This window comes from Capra hircus, chromosome 11 (genome assembly GCF_001704415.2).
Source record: "Capra hircus breed San Clemente chromosome 11, ASM170441v1, whole genome shotgun sequence".
Classification (NCBI taxonomy): Eukaryota; Metazoa; Chordata; class Mammalia; order Artiodactyla; family Bovidae; genus Capra; species Capra hircus.
Window position 1 is genome coordinate 46111435 of NC_030818.1, and position 23505 is coordinate 46134939.

Genomic DNA, 23505 nt, shown 5'->3' on the forward strand with positions numbered 1-23505 from the left:
GGTCCCGTGGGTTTGAAACCTGCCAATCGGAAATAGGGGAGGGCGGGCCCAAAGGAAATTGATGCGTTTCGGTTGGCTGTACACTTCAAGCCCCACCCTGGGGCCATTTGATTGGAAGAATGTACAGGGAAAGGGGCCGTTGGTATTGAAGACGGCTGGTTGGGCAGGAGGCGGAAGCCTCCCCACCCCTTTAAGGATGAGGTTTCTGGGTTGCTGTGCTTTCAGTTACGAGAAAGGTGGCCAGGACTGGCGACAGGGGGCTGCACCCGGGCCCCACAGACAAAGCACCTCCTCCGCCCTTTCAGATCCTAAGTTTCATATAAAAACAGTATAAAACCAAAATGATGAATTTGGCACGAGTATACCACGAGTATATACGAGTATATACCTCACGAGTATACTTCCTACTTTTTATGGGTCTCTAAAGTTAAATAATCTTAGTTCTTAGTACAGCAGTTCCTGGGTGCTCAGTCGCTTAAGTCGTGTCTGACTCTTTGTAACCCTATCGGCTGTAGCCCGCCAGGCTTCACTGTCCATGAGATTCTGTAGGCAAGAATACTGGAGTGGGTTGCCATTTCCTCCTTCAGGGGATCATCCCCACCTAGAGATCAAACCCGCGTCTCTTAGGTCTCCTGCTTGGCAGGATTCTTTGTTAGCGCCGCCTGGGAAGCCCTAGTACTGCAGGGTGACTCCTCTTTGTTTTTCATTATGGTAAGATATACAAAGCAAAGCTTACCATTTAAGCCATTATTCGGTGTCATTAAATACATTTACAGTGTTGTACAATTATCACCACTGGTCCCATCACTTCATGACAAATAGATGGGGAAACAGTGGAAACAGTGTCAGACTTTATTTGTGGGGGGGCTCCAGAATCACTGCAGATGGTGATTGCAGCCATGAAATTAAAAGAGGGTTACTTCTTGGAAGGAAAGTTATGACCAACATAGATAGCATATGAAAAAGCAGAGATGTTACATTGCCGACTAAGGTCCATCTAGTCAAGGCTATGGTTTTTCCTGTGGTCATGTATGGATGTGAGAGTTGGACTGTGAAGAAAGCTGAGCGCCAAAGAATTGATGCTTTTGAACTGTGGTGTTGGAGAAGACTCTTGAGTCCCTTGGACTGCAAGGAGATCCAACCAGTCTATTCTGAAGGAGATCAGCCCTGAGGTTTCTTTGGAGGGAATGATGCTGAAGCTGAAACTCCAATACTTTGGCCACCTTATGCAAAGAGTTGACTCATTGGAAAAGACCCTGATGCTGGGAGGGATTGGGGGCAGGAGGAGAAGGGGACGACAGAGGATGAGATGGTTGGATGGCATCACTGACTCGATAGACGTGAGTTTGAGTAAACTCTGGGAGTTGGTGATGGACAGGGAGGCCTGGTGTGCTGTGATTCATGGGGTCTCAAAGAGTCGGACACGACTGAGCGACTGAACTGAACTGAACTGAAAAAATTAATAAATAGGAACCCCCAGTAGATTAGGGAGACCAGCAGGGGGAGATGTCATATCCTGTGACCATAAGTAAATAAGTGAAAGTTGCTCAGTAATGTCTGACTCTTTGCAACCTCATTGACTGTAGCCTGCCAAGTTCCTCTGTCCATGGAATTCCCCAGGCAAGAATACTGTGAACATAGCAAGCCCAATAAGAAGAAGAAAGGCTCCTTTTCCCTGACAAAGACTTGCCAGTGAAAAGCCAGGGACTCGGTTTATTACAATCCCCTTCCCCCAACTTTCTTTCTCCCCTCTATAAAAGCATTTTTCTTCACTTGACTTGAATGTGGTGGCTTGCTGTGGTTGCAGAACTCAAATTGCAACTTATGTAATTCTTTATACTGAAGTTGTTTCAAAGTTTAATGAGCAAATTATCAACTGCAGGCAGTATTTTCCTTGCATTAGTTTCTACAATTAAAAAAAATAATGTTAAAACTTCTCTTTATAAAAAAAGAGACATATTTCCTTCTGAATGAAGTTAATGTCCTGTCAGTAACGAAGAAGGGAAGACGGTGATTGTGTGGACTGCTAACAGTGTTCGTCATATTCTTCTCTCTCTGATGTCACTTTTAAGATTTTACCTACTATAGACCTACTAACATCTTCCAAATCTGTATCTAGTTCTAACTTCTCTTGAGTTCTAGACACATCATCATATGCTCACTGTACCTGGGTGTCCTGCCATTAGCTAAATTCATGTATCTAAAATGGTACTTATTATGTTTTATCCTGGAGCTTAGCACTCCATGCGTGCTCAGTTGTTCACTTGTGTCCAACCCTTTGTGACCCCATGAACTGCAGCCTGCCAGGCTCCTCTGTCCATGGGATTCTCCAGGTAAGAATACTGGAGTGGGTTTCCATTTCTTTCTCCTGGGGATCTTCCCCATCCAGGGATTGAATTCATGTGCCCTGCATCTCCTGGATTGGCAGGTGGATTCTTTACCACTAAGCCACCTGGGAAGTATTTCCACCAAAAATACTGATTAAGACACCACTGCTCACCCACTACATTCAGTGCCCACAACCTTGCATCAGGCCACCGCCAACCCATGCCTCTGTAAGAGACTCCTGGATACACTCCGGCAAGTCTGGGTCAGTCTCTTTTCGGTCACAGCTCCTTTCTCCTGGGTCCAGGTGTGCATAAGTTTCTGTTTGTGCCCTCCAAGAGTCTGTTTCTCCAGTCCTGTGTAAGTTCTGGTGTCCCTATTGTGGGGTTAATGGTGATCTCTTCCAAGAGGGCTTATGCCATAGCCAGGTCTGCTTTACCCAGAGCCCCTGCCCCTGTGGCAGTCCACTGCTAACCTGTACCTCTGCAGGAAACACTCAAACACAGTTCTGTCTCAGTCTCCGTGGGGTCTCTGGGTCCTGGTGTGCACAAGGTTTTTTGAGCCCTCTGAGCATCTCTGGGACGTGGGGTAGCTCCTCTCGGCCATGCTTCTGCGAGATCTGTCGTAGCCGGTGCACTTCCGCCACGTGGTCCATCGCAGCTGGTGTCCGTTTTCATTCCAATCCCAAAGAAAGGCAGTGCCAAAGAATGCTCAAACTACCACACAATTGCACTCATCTCACATGCTAGTACAGTAATGCTCAAAATTCTCCAAGCCAGGCTTCAGCAATACGTGAACCGTGAACTTCCAGATGTTCAAGCTGGTTTTAGAAAAGGCAGAGGAACCAGAGATCAAATTGCCAACATCCACTGGATCATGGAAAAATCAAGAGAGTTCCAGAAAAACATCTATTTCTGCTTTATTGACTATGCCAAAGCCTTTGACTGTGTGGATCACAATAAACTGTGGACAATTCTGAAAGAGATGGGAATACCAGACCACCTGACCTGACTCTTGAGAAACCTATATGAAGGTCAGGAAGCAACAGTTAGAACTGAACGTGGAACAACACACTGGTTCCAAATAGGAAAAGAAGTACGTCAAGCCTGTATATTGTCACTCTGCTTATTTAACTTCTATGCAGTGTACATTATGAGAAACGCTGGGCTGGAAGAAGCACAAGCTGGAATTAAGACTGCCAGGAGAAATATCAATAACCTCAGATATGCAGATGACACCACCCTTATGGCAGAAAGTGAAGAAGATCTAAGGAGTCTCTTGATGAAAGTGAAAGAGGAGAGTGAAAATGTTGGCTTAAAGCTCAACATTCAGAAAATGAAGATCACGGCATCTGGTCCCATCACTTCATGGGAAATAGATGGGGAAACAGTGGAATCAGTGTCAGACTTTATTTTTGGGGGCTCCAAAATCACTGCAGATGGTGATTGCAGCCATGAAACTAACAGACACTCACTCCTTGGAAGGACAGTTATGACCAAACTAGATAGCATATTAAAAAGCAGAGACATTACTGTGTCAACAAAGGTCCATCTAGTCAAGGCTATCATTTTTCCAGTAGTCATGTCTGGATGTGAGAGTTGGACTGTGAAGAAAGCTGAACACCGAAGAATTGATGCTTTTGAACTGTGGTGTTGGGGAAGACTCTTGAGAGTCCCTTGGACTGCAAGGAGATCCAACAAGTCTATTCTGAAGGAGATCAGTCCTGGGTGTTCATTGGAAGGACTGATGCTAAAGCTGAAACTCTAGTACTTTGGCCACCTCATGCAAAGGGTTGACTCATTGGAAAAGACTCTGATGCTGGGAGGGATTGGGGGCAGAAGGAGAAGGGGACGACCGAGGATGAGATGGTTGGATGGCATCACTGACTTGATGGACGTGAGTTTGAGTGCACTCTGGGAGTTGGTGATGGGCAGGGAGGCCTGGCATGCTGCAATTCATGGGGTCACAAAGAGTCAGACACGACTGAGCGACTGAACTGAACTGAGCCTCTTTAGTGTGTGTGGGATTTGATTCTAAACGTGATTTTTCCCTTCCTACAGTCTTGCTGGGGTTCCTTTGCACTTGGACATGGGATATCTCCTCAAAATCGCTCCAGCACCCCGCAGCCACTGCTCCAGTGCTGCTCGGCTGCCGCTCCAGTGTGGCAATGTGTACATGGGACCTTTTGAAGGAGGTCGCCATTATCTTCATTACCTCCATCATAGTTTGGCCCCAGGTGGATAAAAGGAAGGGAACACAGCCCCACCCATCAAGAGAAAATTGGATTAAAGATTTACTGAGCATGGTCCTCCCCATCAGGACAAAACCCAGTTTCCCCCTCAGTAAGTCTCCACCATCAGTAAGCTTCCATAAGCCTTTTATCCTTCTCCATCAGAGGGAAGACAGACTGAAAACCACAATCACAGAAAACTAACCAATCTAATCACATGGACCATATCCTTGTCTAATGCAATGAAACTATAAGCCATGCCATGCAGGGCCACCCAAGATGGATGGCTCATGGTGGAGAGCTCTGACAAAATGTGGTTCATTGGAGAAGGGAATGGCAAATCACTTCAGTATTCTTGCCTTGAGAACCCCATGAACTGTATGAAAAGGCAAAAAGATAGGACACTGAAAGATAAACTCCCCAGGCCGGTAGGTGCCCAATATGCTACTGGAGATCAGTGAAGAAACAACCCCAGAAAGAATGAAGAGATGGAACCAAAGCAACAACAACACCCAGCTGTGGATCTGACTGGTGATGGAAGTAAAGTCTAGTACTATAAAGAGCAATATTGCATAGGAACCTGGAATGTTAGGTCCATGAATCAAGGCAAGTTGGAAGTGGCCAAACAAGAGATGGCAAGAGTGAACGTCGACATTTTAGGAATCAGCGAACTAAGATGGACTGGAATGTGTGACTTTAACTCAGATGACCATTATATCTATTACTGTGTGCAAGAATCTCTTAGAAGAAATGGAGTACCCATCATAGTCAACAAAAGGGTCTGAAATGCAGTACTTGGATGCAATCTCAAAAAAAACAGAATGATCTCTGTTTGTTTCCAAGGCAAACTATTCACTATTACAGTAATCCAAGTCTGTTCCCTGACCAGTAATGCTGAAGAACCTGAAATTGAATGCTTCTATGAAGACCTATAAGACCTTCTAGAACTAACACCCCCCAAAGATGTCCTTTTCATTGTAGGGGACTGGAATGCAAAAGTAGGAAGTCAAGAGATACCTGGAGTAAAGGCAAATTTGGCCTTCGAGTACAGAATGAAGCAGGACAAAGGCTAATAGAGTTTTGCTAAGAGAATGCACTGGTCATAGCAAACACCCTCTTCCAACAACACAAGAAAAGACTCTACTCATGGACATCATCAGATGGTCAATACTTAAATCAGATTGATTATATTCTTTGCCGCCAAAGATGTTGAAGCTCTATACAGTCAGCAAAAACAAGACAGGGAGCTGACTGTGGTTCAGATCATGAACTCCTTATTGCCAAATTCAGATTTAAATTTAAGAAAGTAGGGAAAACCACCAGATCATTCAGGTATGACCTAAATCAAATCCCTTACAATTATACAGTGGAAGTGAGAAATAGATTTAAGGGATTAGATCTGATAGACAGAGTGCCTGAAGAACTATGAACAGAGGTTCGTGACACTGTACAGGAGGCAGTGAGTGATTAAGACCATCCACAAGAAAAAGAAATGCAAAAAGGCAAAATGGTTGTCGGAGGAGGCCTTACAAATACTATGAAAAGAAGAGAAGTGAAAGGCAAAGGAGAAAAGGAAAGATATACCCATTTGAATACAGAGTTTCAAAGAATAACAAGGAGACGTAAGAAAGGCTTCCTCAGTGATCAATGCAAAGAAATAGAGGAAAACAATAGAATGGGAAAGACTAGAGATCTCTTCAAGAAAATTAGAGATATCAAGGGAATATTTCATGCAAAGATGGGCACAATAAAGGACAGAAATGGTATGGACCTAACAGAAGCAAAAGATATTAAGAAGAGGTGGCAAGAATACCCAAAAGAACCATACAAAAAATATAATCACGATGGTGTGATCACTCACCTAGAGCCAGACATCCTGGAATGAGAAGTCAAGTGGGCCTTAGGAAGCATCATTACGAACAAAGCTAGTGAAAGTGATGGAATTCCAGTTGAGCTCTTTCAAATCCTAAAAGATGATCCTGTGAAAGTGCTGCACTCAATATGTCAGTAAATTTGGAAAACTCAGCAGTGGTCACAGGACTGGAAAAGGTCAGTTTTCATTCCAATCCCAAAGAAAGGCAGTGCCAAAGAATGCTCAAACTACTGCACAATTGCACTCGTCTCACATGCTAGCAAAGTAGTGCTCAAAATTCTCCAAGCCAGGCTTCAACAGTATGTAAACCGTGAACTTCCAGATGTTCAAGCTGGATTTAGAAAAGGCAGAGGAATCAGAGATGAAATTGCCAACATGTCTTGGATCATCAAGAAAGCAAAAGTATTCTAGAAAAACATCTGCTTCTGCTTTACTGACTATGCCAAAGCCTTTGACTGTGTGGACCACAATAAACTGTGGAAAATTCTTAGAGATGGGAATACCAGACTACCTGACCTGTCTCCTGAGAAATCTGTATGCAGGTCAGGAAGCAACAGTTCAAACTGGACATGGAACAGACTGTTCCAAATCAGGAAAAGAGTATGTCAAGGCTGTATATTGTCAGCCTGCTTATTTAACTTCTATGCAGAGTACATCATGAGAAATGCTTGGCTGGATGAAGCACAAGCTGGAATCAAGATTGCTGGGAGAAATATCAATAACCTCAGATATGCATATGACACCACCCTTATGGCAGAAAGTGAGGAAGAACTAAAGAGCGTCTTGATGAAAGTGAAAGAGGAGAGTGAAAAAGTTGGCTTAAAGCTCAACACTCAGAAGACTAAGATCATTGCATCTGCTCCCATAACATCATGGCAAATAGATGGGGAAACAATGGAAACAGTGTCAGACTTTATTCTGGGGGGCTCCAAAATCACTGCAGATGGTGACTGCAGCCATGAAATTAAAAGATGCTTACTCCTTGGAAGAAAAGTTATGACCAACCTAGACAGCATATTAAAAAGGAGAGACATTACGTTGCCAACGAAGTTCCGTCTAGTAAAAGCTTTGGTTTTTCCAGTTGTCATATATGGATGTGAGAGTTGGACTGTGAAGAAAGCTGAGTGCTGAAGAATTGATGCTTTTGATCTGTGGTATTGGAGAAGACTCTTGAGAGTCCCTTGGACTGCAAGGAGATCCAGCCAGTCCATCCTAAAGGAAATCAGTCCTGAATATTCATTTAAGGACTGATGTTGAAGCTGAAACTCCAGTACTTTGGCCACCTGATGCGAAGAGGTGACTCATCTGAAAGGACCCTGATGCTGAGAAAGATTGAAGGCAGGAGAAGGGGATGACAGAGGATGAGATGGTTGGCTGGCATCACCAACTCAATGGACATGAGTTTAAGTAAACTCCGGGAGTTAGTGATGGACAGGGAAGACTGGTGTGCTGCTGTCCATGGGGTGGCAAAGAGTTGGACATGACTGAGAGACTGAACTGAACTGAACTGAGCTCACCTATTCTCCAATAGCGGGAAACTGTGAATCATCTTGAACTACTCCTTCCCCATTAATTCCCACATCTAATTCCAAGATCTCTTGATTTCAACTTTTTCCAACTCAACATACTTTGTATGCATGTTTTCCAAAAGGATTCATTAGTCTTTAATGTGGTTCTGAATGTGTGAATTTGTATAAACACATGAACACACATGCTGTGTTTAATACAAGTTTTAAATGAACCAGGGAATACTATCATTCCTAATGCCATTTATGCATACTGACAAGGTAACAAAGAGGTGAGAAAAAGCATAACATCTGGGTTTAGTTTTGTAAAGTAACACTAATTATAGTTATTTTTATGAACTCTTATCATCTGTTCCTAATTATACCATGAAGTAAACTAATGGTTAAAATGTGCCAGATTTATTTTTTTAATGCTTTATTCAATTATGATTGATAATAATGTGTCAGTTCTCATTGTTGATGGTAATGTAACACTACGATTGGATGATAACTTTTAGAACCTAGAAGGAACATTGCTTATGTTCCAGAAAAGAAAGTTTAGATAACGCTTGTTTCATGGTCGCCAAAGTTAATCATCCCATTTTAGCTAGTAGGATTTGATAGCAGATGAAACTGAATAACACAAGAATGCCAAATCAAGTTTAAAGGCAGAGGAGTGAAGGATTTTGGCCAATTACCATCTCAGACAAACAAGGCAATTAATATAAATTTATTATCATAATCACAGGGCTCTCAGGTACTGAAATACAGAAGTTCATGACAATGCAAAAGGCACTTTGAACCTCAGACTCACTCAGCCTGGAAAACACCGTCTACTATTATTGACGATACCTGGTCGTACTAAGATATTGCAATGAATTGCCATAAATATAATAATATGTTAGAAATAATAATATCTTAGAAATAATGCTTATAAATATAAACATAATAATAACTTAAATAATAACTTAAAATAATATTTCAAGCTTTGCATTCTTCTTGAGGCTCAGCTTCAAGAAAAATTTTACTTAAATGAACTCATTGGCATAAAGTACTGTTGAGGTAGGAGGGCTATAGTCACCATTACCTTGATTTTGAAGAAGGTCAAACTGAGACCCCAGAAACTTACAGTATTTGATAAAGGGCTCATAGCGGCTTAAAAGTAAAAGCTGAGCAGTTGGAATGAAATCGTGTGTCCACAGCTTATTCCAACTGCTGTCATGGGTATTAGTATTCTTTTTTTTTTTTTGGTATTAGTATTCTTATGCCTTAGTTTACTCATCTATAATATGGAAAGAACCTTTTGTAGCCGCAGATAGTAGCCTCAGTCCTCCCAAGACTACTGTGCAGAATAATAATTAAATTGATTGGTAGCTTGCAAAGTATAGGGTGTTCTTTAAATAACAAGCAACATTATATGTTAGTGTTGGTTCTACTGGACTTTGTGTTCTCTCTTACAAAGAGAGTAAACATTCATTTAGAATTACAAAAGCTCAGCACATGCTCAGCGAGTGACTAACAGTGAAGGATTCGACTCCTTCATGTACATAGTACATACGGATGGTCACCACTTTACAAGTAAGTAGAGTGCACAATCAAGGCTATTTTTCCAATATCTGAAAGTCAGTGATCGAGGGCGGCCCACTTGCCATGTGCACCAGTTTTTCTTGCTTTGTGGCAATGAACAACTTTGGATGGGCAACTGATTTGAAGTAGTCCATAGACCCATGCTTTTCCCAGAAGAAGAGGAGATTGGTCTCATCTTTGATGATTTTGGGTGTCTCAGGCATCTCCTAGGATACAGAGAACAAAGATCTGTTAGAGAACAAGAAGATGCTAAAAAAAGAAGTGACCTCAATCCTTTGGCATTTGGCCTTCGTGAGAAACACAGCACTTTAGGACTATGACTATGTAACATGATGATACAAGTTCTTCATTTGTTCATTCCAAAAGCGCTCATTACATGCCTATTAGATGTATGGCCCCGTCTATTCATAATAATTAATTTTCTTAGTTAAGTGGAGAGAAATCCAATTTCATCATGAAGATTGCCAAGTACACTAGTGTCTCGTTGTATCCTGGCAGGTAGGGTGAAACATTGCCTCCAACATGGGCATAAAGCATTATCAAATTAGTGCTCAAATCTGAGCACTAATGACGCTAAGACCTGAAAACCTTTTGACCTCTAAATGTTCAAAGCATACTTTGGGAAAATAATTTAGAATTCAGACATGTTTATCTCTGTATTTAAGTCAACAATTGAAGGTTAAAAAAAAAAACCCCACCTCAACACACACAACTTCCCAGGCATATCAGCAGTCCTTTGATATGCAATCCTTTGAAAGGCAATCCTTTCAAGACAATTTTTTGACAGTTGTAATCTCTTTAGATCATCCTCCTCTTGTGAGTGTGAGAAAAGTCTAAAAGTGCTTTCATGGAAAAACAAAATTCAAATTCTAACTTGAGATGCTTTTCTATTCTTTTAATCTAAAAGAGCTAAACATCCTTTTGAGGTTTCCCTTGGGTTTTCAATGTCAACAAGGATTTTATTTTTCTCCTGTTTTTTCCCCCATCTCAGTAAATGGGATTTCCCCTCTTCCTCCTGTTGGTTCAATTTCCAAAATATAACCAGATTCTGTCTCCTTCTTTCCACTTGTCTCACAATGCTCCTCACTCACCCCAACTGTTATTACAGCATCCTAATTGGACTCTATTGCCTCCTTTCTAGTCTATTCTCCAAGTTAGAAAAAATATGCAAAACCAGGACACTTCTCAGTTTGAATTCCTTTCCTCTGCTTATCTTTCCTCTTTTGCAGGGTTAGCTTCCAGATCCTTGGGTGTCCCTTCTGATCTTTCAAACTTGCCTATAACCTCTTGAAGGTCTAGGGCTAGGTGCACTCAGACCCCTCTATTTGGAATGCTCGCCCCATCACCCCTTTGATGGTATACTCCTTTCTGTTGACAGCTCTGAGCTCACAGGGAGCTCTATCTAAACATTTTCTCTATCTCAGCACCCTGTTCATTGGCTTTACAGCATCTTGCCCTTTTTGCTGGTCATTTGGCTCATCTACCGTCTGTGTTCCTTGGAAGATTGAGTTCTATAAGACTTTGGCTCACTACTGTCTACTGAGCTGTTGACACTCTGCTTGAAAAACAGAAGGCTTTCAATAAACAATGTTTGTTGAATGAATTCACGAATGAAACTACTGCCCTACTGTAGACATCACTTTCATCTCACTTGATCCAGGAAAGAAACACATGCACCCACATAAATCCTAGTTGGGGAGGGACTGGGTGGTGAATTATACATTTAGTGAATAAGAGTCATCTACTAGTCAGCGGAGAAACATTTGGCTGTAGTGGGCATGTGTTTATGTCTTTATGTTCGGACGGGAACGTGGTAGTGGAGATGAGGCTGGGATGACACAGAAAACTGGCACCAATGAAGAGAGGGAGGACGTGGAGTCAGAAGGCCAGAGTTTGGGGCTTGGCTCGCAGCTTTTTGCTTTGTACTCTTCGACAGGTGATTCACCCTCCCTGATCTCAGTGGCTTACTGAGTTTCTTAGAGGCAGACTCCATTGTCCTAATGCCTACAGTCACGTAGGTCAGGTAAGTGTCAGTAAGGCTCAAAGAAGGATGGAATGTTCAGATGCCCAGGAATGGGAGGCGAATAAGGATCAGGTAGGGAAAAGAGCAAGAGGAAGGCAATTTCCCTTTTATGTACTTTGCCACTGCCATCTTGCTTCATCTTGCCTCACAGATCCTGCCTAGAACTGCCTCTGGGGATCAGTTCAGTTCAGTTCAGTCACTCAGTTGTGTCTGACTCTTTGCGACCCCATGAATCGCAGCACGCCAGGCCTCCCTGTCCATCACCAACTCCCAGAGTTCAACTCAGAGTTGCGTCCATCGAGTCAGTAATGCCATCCAGCCATCTCATCACCTAATGACCTGGGGAGTTCATCTTTTGGTATCCTATCATTTTGCCTTTTCCTACTGTTCATGGGGTTCTCAAGGCAAGAATACTGAAGTGGCTTGCCATTCCCTTCTCCAGCGGACCACATTCTGTCAGTGGGTCAGAAGTAGGATGGGAAGGTAGGTGGGCAGGTGAAACTGTGGTAGGAAGGAAAGAACTGGGTCATCCTGCTAGGGGTGTCTGCCTCTTGGGATCACCTACAAATGCATGGGCTGTAAATGAAGGTAAATTGGAGACTGGGAACAACTGACCTTTAGCAAGACGGGTTCGTCTTCATTTTGAGCACTCACAAACAGTTGAGTTTTTGAGATTCTTAGAGTCACAGGAAGCTGAGAATCCTCTTCTGATACATAAGCAACCATGTCAAATTTCACTGGCAAAGAGAAAAGCCAAAAAAGAAAGTAAATCCATTGTATTTTCATAAAATCAAGTGTTTATGAAGATGCTGTGTGTGTGTGTATGTGTGTGTAGTTATGTCCTCAACTATGATGTAAGTACCTGAAGCTCAGAAATGGAATTTATATTGATACATCTTTGTATCCCTCACAGTGTCTGCCATATTTACTAGGCAAGTAAATACCTAATAACTTTAGAATTCTCTGTGTTGAATGAATGCTTGTGGGTGGATTATTACTGAATCTCTTATAATTATATTAATGGGATAAGACCTTGGAATTTGTGAAGTCATGAGTAAAATGGGGAGATTTAGGGAAGCTGATGCATTCATATGTTGCTAAGAATAGTGAAAAGCAGTTCAGTTCTCCTTAGAGAACAATGCTTAATAGGAGCTGTAAAATTATTTATGCCTAGAAATCCAGCATTTGGAATATGCTCCAAAGAAATACCCTCATAGGAAAAGAAATAATTCATACAAAGACATGTGCAACTGAATTATATAGAGGAAACCCTGGACACCTGCAAAGCAACATGACTGAATATCCTAGGGCCATTAAAAATGGCAAATAACATATACTCTGTCCATATATGGGAAAATTATGTGAAACAATATCAAGTAGGAAAAAAATTTATTTTGTAGAACACAAGATAATTTGTGAATGTCATAGAGTAGAAAGCATATTAGCTGAAATATATCCAATCAGAAATAGCCCTCCTTGTTAGCACAGAGTAACCTCTTTTGATTTCTGAAAATCATTTTGTTTACTGATGACATGTCCTTAAGCTAAAAATATGTGCAACATGGAAGCTGGCTTGGTGTAACAGAATTTCTCGGATCCAAATTTTATTCTTCAGAACACATGCAAATCTTCCAGTTTTGTTTTTTTTCTTTAAAATTATTGGGTGCTTTGCCTCACAAATATGTTATCAAAGATAAGGACTCTTTCTAGTTTGGTGTTATTAGGAAGTTTGATGAGCAGGCTCCTCATTGGCTTCTGAGTAAATTTGGGTAAGTCATTATATATTTCTGAGACTCAGTTTCCTTACCTTTAAAATATGAGGATAAGAGTGTCTCAGAGAACCAAGGGAGATAATACCTCAAAAAGCTTTTTACTGCACTTAGTGCTTTCAGAGCTAGGACACTTGTTAAAGCTTTCAGATGTGGTTGAAGTTTCTGGCCTAACCCAGAAGTTTGTTTTTTTTTTTTTTTTAAATGTGCTTCCTGTGCAAAGCCAGGAATCTAGAGAGGTTTATTCTTTAAAAGCAGAAAGCTTAAAAGAAATGCAGAACTAAAAAGCTGAGGAGAGGGCTTCCCTGGTGGCTCAATGGTAAAAGAATCTGCCTGTGAATGCAAGAGACAAGGGTTCGATCCCTGGTGTGGGAAGATCTCACATGTGGTGGACAACTATTTAGCCACTGCTTGAGAGCCCAGGAACCACAACTATTGAGCCCTTGTGCTGCAGCTGCTGAAGGCTGAGTCCCCCATAACCCCATGCTCTTCAGCAAGAGAAGCTACCATAACGGGAAGCCAGAGCACTGCAACTAGAGGGTAGGCCCTGCTCCCCACAACTAGAGAAAAGCTCCTGCAGCAGTGAAGACCCAGCACAGCCAAAAATAAACAAATCAATCTTTTTTTTTAAGATGGGGAGATGACAGAATTGTCCATTTACCTGCCTCCTCCAGATTATTTAATGTAGCAGCCATCAGGTATGGACCTGACATATCTCGAATTATACTTTGATTGAGGGCGTCGTTCAGGATGCATTCCTGGTGGATGACTCTCATAAAGTTGTATTTCACGTTACTCTGGAAGCTGTAATGTGCTGATCTGGGCTTGATGATTTCTAAAACCATTATCACAAGGTCAGATTAATGTCCAAGTACAAACACGGATGATGTATCCGCTCTAATACAAGCATACAAAGTAGTTATTGAAGGCACCTGAAGAATATCCCAAGGGAGGTGAGGAAATTGACATAGAAGTGAAATCACCCCATCAGCGGAATTGATTCCAGGATTACCCCTGTGGTTACTTATGTCTAAAAACTTTGATTCTTCAGGCAATGGTTATTGTTGTTGTTTTTTTTTAAGAGATCACATGTACAACTTTTTTGGTTGTTTGGAGGTTTGGAAGTAACCAGGAAGACTCCTCGTATTCTCCAACTACATTTTCAAATGAATGCACCCTGAGAAAAGAATCCACTAAAAATTTTATATGTCACTGAGGTGCCAGTATAAATGTCTACCATCTTTTTGCTTTAAAAAAGTTTTTTTCGTTTTTTTTTTCCTATCTACCACCTTTCTGAACGGTGGTATGTTTTGAAGCTTTACAAATCTTCATGGCTCTGAATACTTATACTTCCAGGAATCTTTTATCACTGAGGAAATAAGTGATGATAGAAATCAAGATTTGTTGATATAGACAGTCATTGTCATATTACATATATTGGTGAAAAACTGGTGCTCTAAAATGTCCTTTATGTATTGATAAATGAGGAAAGCTGCATATTAAATTGCACATGGTTGATTCTAGGAATGTTCTTCATGTTTGTTACTCTGTATGTACACAGAACAGACTGTAAGGAAAGTAATGTAGTGCTGGCAGTGGTAAACTCTGAGGGGTAGTATGAGTAATTTTAATTTTTTTTTCTTGTATTTTCTAATTTTCTAGGTGAACATGTGTGATCAACTGTTACTTTAAAAATATTAGATTTATAATTCACGAAGAGGCTTGTACAGTAAAGGCAAGGGGGAAAACTCATGACATCTATAGTCAGGTAGAACTGATATGATTTGATGCTCTACCCTTACAGACTGTGAGATTTTGGGCAGGTCACTATCTCACTGAGCTTAGTTTCCTCACATATAAAATGAGAGTGCAGAGTTGTTGTGAAGGTTAGAGATAATGCAATCATTAATAAGTTAGTAGTGTTTGTAGTATTAGCAAAAGTAATAACAACAATAATAGCGAACATTTATTAGGTATTTTCTATGTGCCAGGCATTATTTTAGTTCAGAAGTTAGCAAGTGTTGACTCATTTAATCTTCACAACAATTAGGGGCTTGGATTAACTCCATTTACAGTAGAGGAGACCAGAGCATAGAAAGGTTAAGTAACTTGCCCAAGACATAACTAGTATGTGGAATAGCATAACCTATAAGTGGTCACTCACTAACGGTATATAATTACTTTCTGCCAATAGGCTAGAAATCACATGACTTAATCATATGGCCACCAAATAAGCCTGTGAGCACATATGCTAAGCTCAAGCACTTACTGCTCTCTTCCCTTTGCAGAAGGATAAAAATTAATTCTCATTTCTTATAATTATCAGACAAATGGGTGGTTACCCTCTTGTTACTCTGGTTTTAGGTTTTATTTTCCCCTGCACTCTGCTGTCTGCATTTTGTTGAAAACAGAAAACAAGGATATTATTGTGTTTGACCCCTTACCTTCTTCGGTATCATTGGCAATGGCTTCCAGGTCGTCATCGGTGATGAACTGATTTAAACTCAACCGTCTCTTCTTCAGAATCTTGCCATTGGCTGTCACCATCACCACATTCTCCTTGAAGCTAAGCCTGGATGTCTTGGAGGTTTCCGAGGTATCCAGGGACATAAACTTATTCATGGGTCCTCACGAAGTGGCTCATAGCTTGCGTCATAGAAGGACTTCTGCGATGAAGGAAAATAGGAACTGAGAGGCCAGTGAACAAGACTCCTTTACAGTAGGAGTTTTGTTAAACAGTCTTAGAGAGAAGGGTGGCCATTTTGGCCTTGGCGACCCACGTTCCATCGGTCTTTCCCTCCCCCGACTCTCCTTCCCTCTTTCCTCTGTATGCCTCCCCTTTCCCTCTTACCTCCCACCTCTTCTTTTAGGATTTCCCTCAAACGATGTGATCTTGGCAAGGTTTTTTGTCATCCCTCTTCAGACTCAAAAATGAGACCTTGTTATACTTGGTGAAGTAAGTCAGAGAAAGACAAGTACTATATGATATTACTTACATGTAGAATCTAAAAAATAATACATGGCTTCCCTGGTGGCCTAGTGGTAAAGAATCCCCCTAACAAGGCAGTTTAGGAAGCTCTCACTTCCTGTGGAGCAATTAAGCCCCTATGCCACAACTGTTGAGCCTGTGCTCTAGTGCCCAGGAACCACAACTACTGAGCTCACATGCCGCAGCTATTGAAGTCCATGCGCCCTAGGGCCCATGCTCTGCAGCAGGAGAAACCAGCCCATTGAGCAGCCCGAGCACCGCAACAAAGAGTCGCCACCGCTCGCTCGCTGCAACTGGAAAAAAGCCCACGCAGCAGTGACTCAGAACAGTCAAACATAAATAAATAGAATTATTTTAAAAATAACTTGAAAAAATATACAAATGAGCCCATAAACAGATCAGCAATAGACTCACAGACATAGAAAACAAACTTAATGGCTACCAAAAGGGAGAGGGAAGGTTAGGAGGGATGAATTAGGGATATGAGATTAGTAAATTCAAACTACTATACATAAAATAGGTAAGCAAAGATTTACTATATAACACAGGAAATTATATTCAGTACCTTGTAATAACCTATATTAGAAAATCATCAGAAAAAAATGTATCACCATGCTCTACTCCTGCAGCTAACACAGGATTGTAAATCAACTACACTTCAGTTTAAAAAAAAAAAAAGAGAGAGAGGTGATGAGACGGGTCTTCAAGTGATGCTAGTGAGTGACTTAGCCTTCCAGTTAGTTCTTTCCAGAAGGTTAAACATCTACTTGACAAGGCTCAAATATTTTAGGAATATTCCTCTAGATACAGCTTTTAGAGTCACTATCAAAGACACACAAAGCAGGACCTATACTGTTTTGTGGTCTCTTAGCGAAATAACACAGCATCTGAATGACTGCAGATTTTTTACTTTCAGTTGGCCTGCTTCCTCCACCTCAGCTTCATGGACTATTAGATCTAGAAAGCTATCTCTAATCTCTGGAGCTGATGTTAGAGAGGATATCCACAACATATCATTTAAGACCCCTGGGGAAGTAGCCCAGGGAGCCTGGCCAGGGAGGGCATAAGCAACTTTCTGATGGAAGGCTGACCCAGGAGATTTCATTCTTGGAGTTTCAGGTTCGCTCTCCTCTGTTCTGGGAAAATCCACGGAGATGAAGGGTGCCATCAGCTGTTAGTCTAGAGAGGGAGCTGGCCTCACTTATCATGAAGAAATGAATCTCTCTGGACTTCCAGTGAAGGCAGAACAAACACATCTAAGATTCAGCTGTTGCTGTTCTAGTAGAGAAAATACTGTGTAAGGATAGCAGTCTCCTAAGAATTACAGTCATTTGCTTACCTGATTCAGAGAGAGGTGGTCAATTTCAGAACTGTAGTCTTCATTTTCACTGTTAAACAAGATGATGAGAATTTAATTCTGTTTGTTATATCACTACATTCACTGGGCAACATATTTTAATAACCAAACTAGCTTTGGGTAACACACATACATAGCCATTATTGTCATCTTTGAAAGTTAAGGACTTCTGTGCATACACATCCGTACAGTAATTTGTACCTGATAATGTGAAATTAGTAATCATCTGGCCAGGCCTTGAACTTTACTTGTACTCTATCGATAAAAATGAGGCTTGGACAATTTACTGTAGAGCACAGGTACTGTAACCTATAATGGAATATAATCTGAAATACATATATACATATATAATTGAATCACTTTGCTGTACACCTGAAACTAACACAACTTTGTAAGTCAGCTATACTTCAATTAAAAATTTTTTAAATTAGCTCCCCCTTCATCAAAACAAACAAATAAATGAGGCTTGGCTAACGGATTGAAGAGTGGTAACTGAATTTCAGGGAAAACATTTAAACTTCAGGGAGAATTCCTTTTGAAGCACTTCATCTAAATTTGAATCAAATAGGTTATTTGTTACACTTTGCTTTCATGTATTCATTAAAACAGATTTAATCATCATACTTTCCAAAACATGCAGGCAACACTTCCATTGTCTATTTTGTGTTAGTGTGTAGGTAACGTGGAACACTGCATCTGTTTAAGGTGTTCTATAAGTTAAACTTTTTACTATCTTTCTTTGGCGTCCGAATGAGACTGACTGCGTAGGTTTCACATGCTCAAATTGCTGTGAAGCCATTTCCCATTCCAGATTGAGATCAAGAAGTTTTCCTAAGAAAGGTTTCTCTTTCTGACAATCTATTACTGTAGCAGGGCATGTGAATCTGACTGAAGCTGGGTCTAAGCAGATGTTGAGAACTGCTAGGAGTCAGGAGACCTTAAAAGTAATCTTTCTAAAATAGCCATCTGTCAAAAATTTCACCTTGGTTTACCTACTAGATGCTTAATTTCCCTGAGTCTTCTCTGAATCTGCCCTGACTTCAGAGGTAGAACACATCTCTATAGCCTCTGCTGGTCTTGCCCCATTGATAGTTACTGTAATCCTAGCTGAATTCTTTCTTTCTTTTTAAAAAAATTTTTATTTTGAGCACAGAGTCTTAGCCACTGGACTCCCTGGCAAATCCCTCCTAGCTGAATTCTAATGTGCCTTGCTTCCCTCATTAAGTCACAAGAGACAGAATCTCTTTCCTACCTGTAACAGTTCTTCAGGTCTTCAAAGAGGTCAGGGACTTTGGCCATCTTCACTTCTGCAACAGAAAACACCAGTAGCTGTCAGTCTGGCCATTGTGTGAACAAGACACCTGCAAGGGGAACCACCTCCCTTCTGCGCTTCTAAGACACTTAATGAATGAGTGAGCTCACACCCAGCATTCTTCTTTTCAATTCCTTGGAATGATCTGCCTATGTATTTGCCTCCCCTGCTAGACTGTAAGCTTCTGTTAGAATCTCAGTATCTCTTAGGCATCCAACCCAATGCATTGCATTTGGTAGGCATTTGATGAAAATTTGAATAAGTAAAAAACCAAAACCAAAGAACCCCAACAAGCATGAAATATTTAATTTATACAGTTGCAAGAGAGAGAAAGAGTTAGAAATTCCCAGTTTTCTCTGAATAGTTTTTGACAGCAGAGACTACCCCTAAAGGAAGGCTTGGCTGTAATCTCATGCTCTCATAGGAAACCAGTTCCTCTGTCGCTCAATTTCCCACCAGCAGAGAGAGAATCATTTTCTGAAATCTGACTATGATTCTAATTAACTCGCCAAACCAGAGAGGGACGGCAAAGGAAGGAAGAGGCTTAAGCTTCAGAAGGGGCAATTTGAGAGATCACAGCCAAGGAGGAAAAGCAAAAAATATTATAAGAGCCAAAGATGCGATAAGGACGATACCTTTGCTGAACCGAGCTGGCAACAATGAGATGACTGGCTGCCTCGTCTTCACGCGGAGGCTTGAACTGAGCCAGGCTACTTCGCCTTTTGTCTGCTTCGGAGTGGGCGTGGCCACGATTGCGTCACTGGGAATTTACAAGATTTCTGTTTTGTATGTAAGTTCATTCGACCTATACCGGTCCAAATAATGACAAATTGTGTACTTGAATATAGTGTTTTCAGGAAAAATTCCTAGAGATTCCAGGAGTTTCTGACTTGATTCATTTATTTATTGCTTTTGCTGTTAACAATTTTAAACGTGTGGTCTTAGAAAAAGGGGAAAAGAGCAGGAAATTTAAATTTCTAAAAGTATTTGGTGGAGGAGGGAGGGAAAACCCAAAGCAGAATTGTAGATGGTTAGAGTTGGAGGGGTGCTTAGGAGCTTGTGTTTCGGCTTATTTCATTTATTGCACCCCGGGGCTGAGTATGAATTGATGGAATACTTGACAGCCCCTGGCAGCTAAGGAGTGGCTCTTGAGGGAAGCCGATCCATCTTTTCTGCAGAGGTTTGCTTGAGTAGCCATAAATCACTCTGAGTGTGGGAAGACAAGCTCCCAGTTAGGGCACGGTAGAAGACAGAAAATCGACAGTCAACCACAAAAGTCAATCCTTTTACTCCTCTGAATACTGTCAGTCTGTTTCAGACAGAAGTGACAGAGCTTTATGAGAAAACTCTATGCCCTGGCTCATGTTACAGCAAAGTTACCTTCTACCAGAGCCCAAAGAGAAGTCTAGTCTTCTCTAGGTTAAACCCAAGGTATATTAGGATAGCTGGAGACTCAGGGAGTAGCTGGATTCAAGAATGGAGATTGGGTGAACCTCCCTGGTGGTCCAGTGGTTAAGACTCCACGCTTCCACAGCAGGGGCCATGGGTTTGATCCCTGGTTGGGGAACTAAGATTATACATGCCATACGGCATGGCCAAAAAAAAAGATTGGGGGAAAGGAAGAAGGGACTCATACATGAAACTGATTCAGTGTTGCCTGGCAGTTATCATCAAAGACTTTTTCAGTATTCCGAAGATGGCCCAGTTCAGGTGGCAGGACACCAGACTCAGCAGATAAATGTCTTTGTTTTCCTGGTTGGAGTTTAAGCCACATAATTTTAAATAAAGGAAATGGATGGGGAGAGTCAAGGAGGAATTTTTAAAAAAATTAAAGAGAGAAAGACAAGGCACCAAAGTGCAACATGTTATTGAAAAGCACAAAAAGCTCAGAACCAGAAGTAAAGTGTGAGTAATGTATGCTGTTTGGTTTTGTTACTTGTAAATGATGAGGCTGATTTTGTGATCATCAAGGTCTGTCCTAGGTGCAAAGTCTCTGGTTCTGATTCTGTAGCCCAGTTCAGTTCCTCCTGGTCATAGATCTGGTGTTATAATAGTTATAAACAAGAGCCACAGAAATAAATGGTATCCTGGGTGCTGTGCTGTGCTTAGTCGCTCAGTTGTGTCTGACTCTTTGTGACCCCATGGAATGTAGCCCACCAGGCTCTTCTGTCCATGAGGATTCTCCAGGCAAAAATACTAGAGTGGGTTGCCACGCCCTCCTCCAGGGGAGCTTTCCAGCCCAGGGATTGAACCCAGGTCTTCTGAGTTGCAGGTGGATTCTTTACTGAGTCACCAGGGAAGTCAATCCTGGATGCAGGCAATGTAAATGTAGGACCAGGCTGGGGTCCAGCTTGGGGATCTCAGGAGGGATCCTTTTGTGGACAGTGATAGCAGCCGACTCTCTACATCTGTGCTTCCCTTTGGGATCCCCTGGTGGCTCAGTGGTAAAGAAGACGTGGGCTTGATCCCTGGTTGGAAAGATCCCCTGGAGAAGGAAATTGCAATCCGCTTCAGTATTCTTGCCTGGGAAGTCTCATGCACAGAACGGCCTGGCAGGCTATCTTCCATGGGGTCGCTGAGAGTTGGACATGACTGAGCACACACTCATGCACGTGCTTCCCTTCAGGCAACACAGAAATATTAGCTCCGATCACCCCCTCTTGCCTCCTACAGATCTTGTGAGAACTATTACTAAGAAACAATTGCAAAGCACATTGTGAACGTGGGCTGCTATGGAGATGCAACTAAACAAAAATAATAACAGCGCTAATGATGGCTTCTGTTCCTGGGAACCTGTATAGTCATCACTGTAACACGTTAGTTCACTGAAGAAAATATCGTTCTTATGAAAATAATAATTGGAAACTTCGATAGGGAGGACATTTTCAGGCGAAGGCCTCCACTGAAACCCTGAAGATACCCAGTTTCTGGGAGGGATACATACCACCTCTTTGGTAATCCAGGAAAATACCCTTGGTTGTACCGGCAGTGGCAACGCCCATCCTGGCCGTTGTCACATCTCTGTTGTAGAAAATTCCTCAAATGTGGCTGTTGAATTTCTCAAGGGGGGTTTGAACATTTTTTCTAGTCAGCCAATTGTGGTTGGAGTCTTTTTCTAGGACGTGACTTTCCTTGAAACCAGTTTTCAAAGAAAGAACAAAAATGTGGGTGGGGTTTAGAAAGTGAGAGGTCCTTGCTTTGTTTTGGGGAACCTGCTTTTCTGTAAATGTGAACAAAACTTGACTTGTGAGTAAGTCTCAGCATCAGAACCCCTCTTTCTCAGAAACAGAGAGAGAAACCTACGGAACCCAAAGAGTGTTTGGAGGTTGTCCTGCGACTGGGACTTTGGGTGGTTTCCTGTTATACTCATTTCTTGATTCTGAGGAAACCTCAACAATCCTTCTTTAGTCCTATTTACTTACATCATTAAAAAATTTTATGGCTCACTTCTTCTGTGGCAGGTATTTTGCTGGGCATCGGTATATTTTTTTCATGATTCACAAAATTAGGTATGTGGGATAGATGATGTAGTATTTTGGTTGGTGAGTGGATACACTTTACGAGCTTGAAGGCTGTGGGTCCAAAAAGTCATGGTGATGCTTTTCATTTGGAAACTGCTTTACATAGTTCACAAAGAGCTCTCACCCGGGCAGTCTCACTGACTCTTCACTTTACCTATGAGAGATATGGATCACCACCCCCTTTTACAGCTGAGGACTCTTGAAGAGGTTAAGTGACCAACCTACAGTCACAAAACCAGCAGAGGCAGCACCCGAACTCAAGTTTCTGATTCCAAGCCCAAGCTTCTCTTCCCACTGCATATAGATAGACGCTTATCTCTTATCACCACCAACGCCAAGTGACAGGGCTGAAATGGATTGTTCTTAAAGGTCTTTCCTGCTTTAAACAGCCTATCATTCAGTGATTCTGGGGTTCTTTGTAAAAAAAAAAAAAAAAGAAAATAAACAAGGAAATGTTTGAAATAGCTTCCCTCTCTTCTTCTCCAGTGAAATCTCACTTTTTTCTTTGAAATACAAGAAAGGGGTGAAGGTGATAAGTGTACTTGAGTACCTAGTCCTGGTAGAGTCTGGCTGGGGGCTTTAGTGATGCTCTTGCCTTTGTACCATGAAGATGGGAAACATCTATATGCATCTCGGGGACCAACTTTAAAATCATTGCAAATAGTGGGATGTAACAGGGTCTCTGGACAAAGAGAGAAACGTTAAGTCCTCTCTGTGAATTATGGGGGAATGCAATGATTTCTTTTTAAGAGGTGAAAAGCCTCTTCAGAGAAATAAAGTGTGCAGAAACCATCACATGCAGAGATTTTTGTTTTAACTGATGCCCTATGTAGTTGTAATCTGCTTTTTTAAAATTTAAATTTATTTTTAATTGGAGGTTAATAGTTTTACAGTATTGTGTTGGCTTCTGCCATGTATCAACACGAATCAGCTCTGCTGCTAAGTCACTTCAGTCGTGTCTGACTCTGTGCGACCCCATAGACGGCAGCCCACCAGGCTCCCCGGTCCCTGGGA

The 23505-nt window shown here is 41.6% G+C and overlaps 1 protein-coding gene across 1 annotated transcript; it reads right to left on the reverse strand.

Annotated features, from left to right (window-relative positions):
• Positions 8649–19692, reverse strand: IL1A (interleukin 1 alpha). Its single transcript, XM_005686665.3, is given in 8 exon segments — positions 8649–9726; positions 12159–12280; positions 13974–14147; positions 15757–15936; positions 15939–15978; positions 17641–17689; positions 18911–18965; positions 19606–19692. Coding segments are annotated over 7 exon segments (804 nt in total). The 5' UTR covers positions 18958–18965; positions 19606–19692; the 3' UTR covers positions 8649–9534.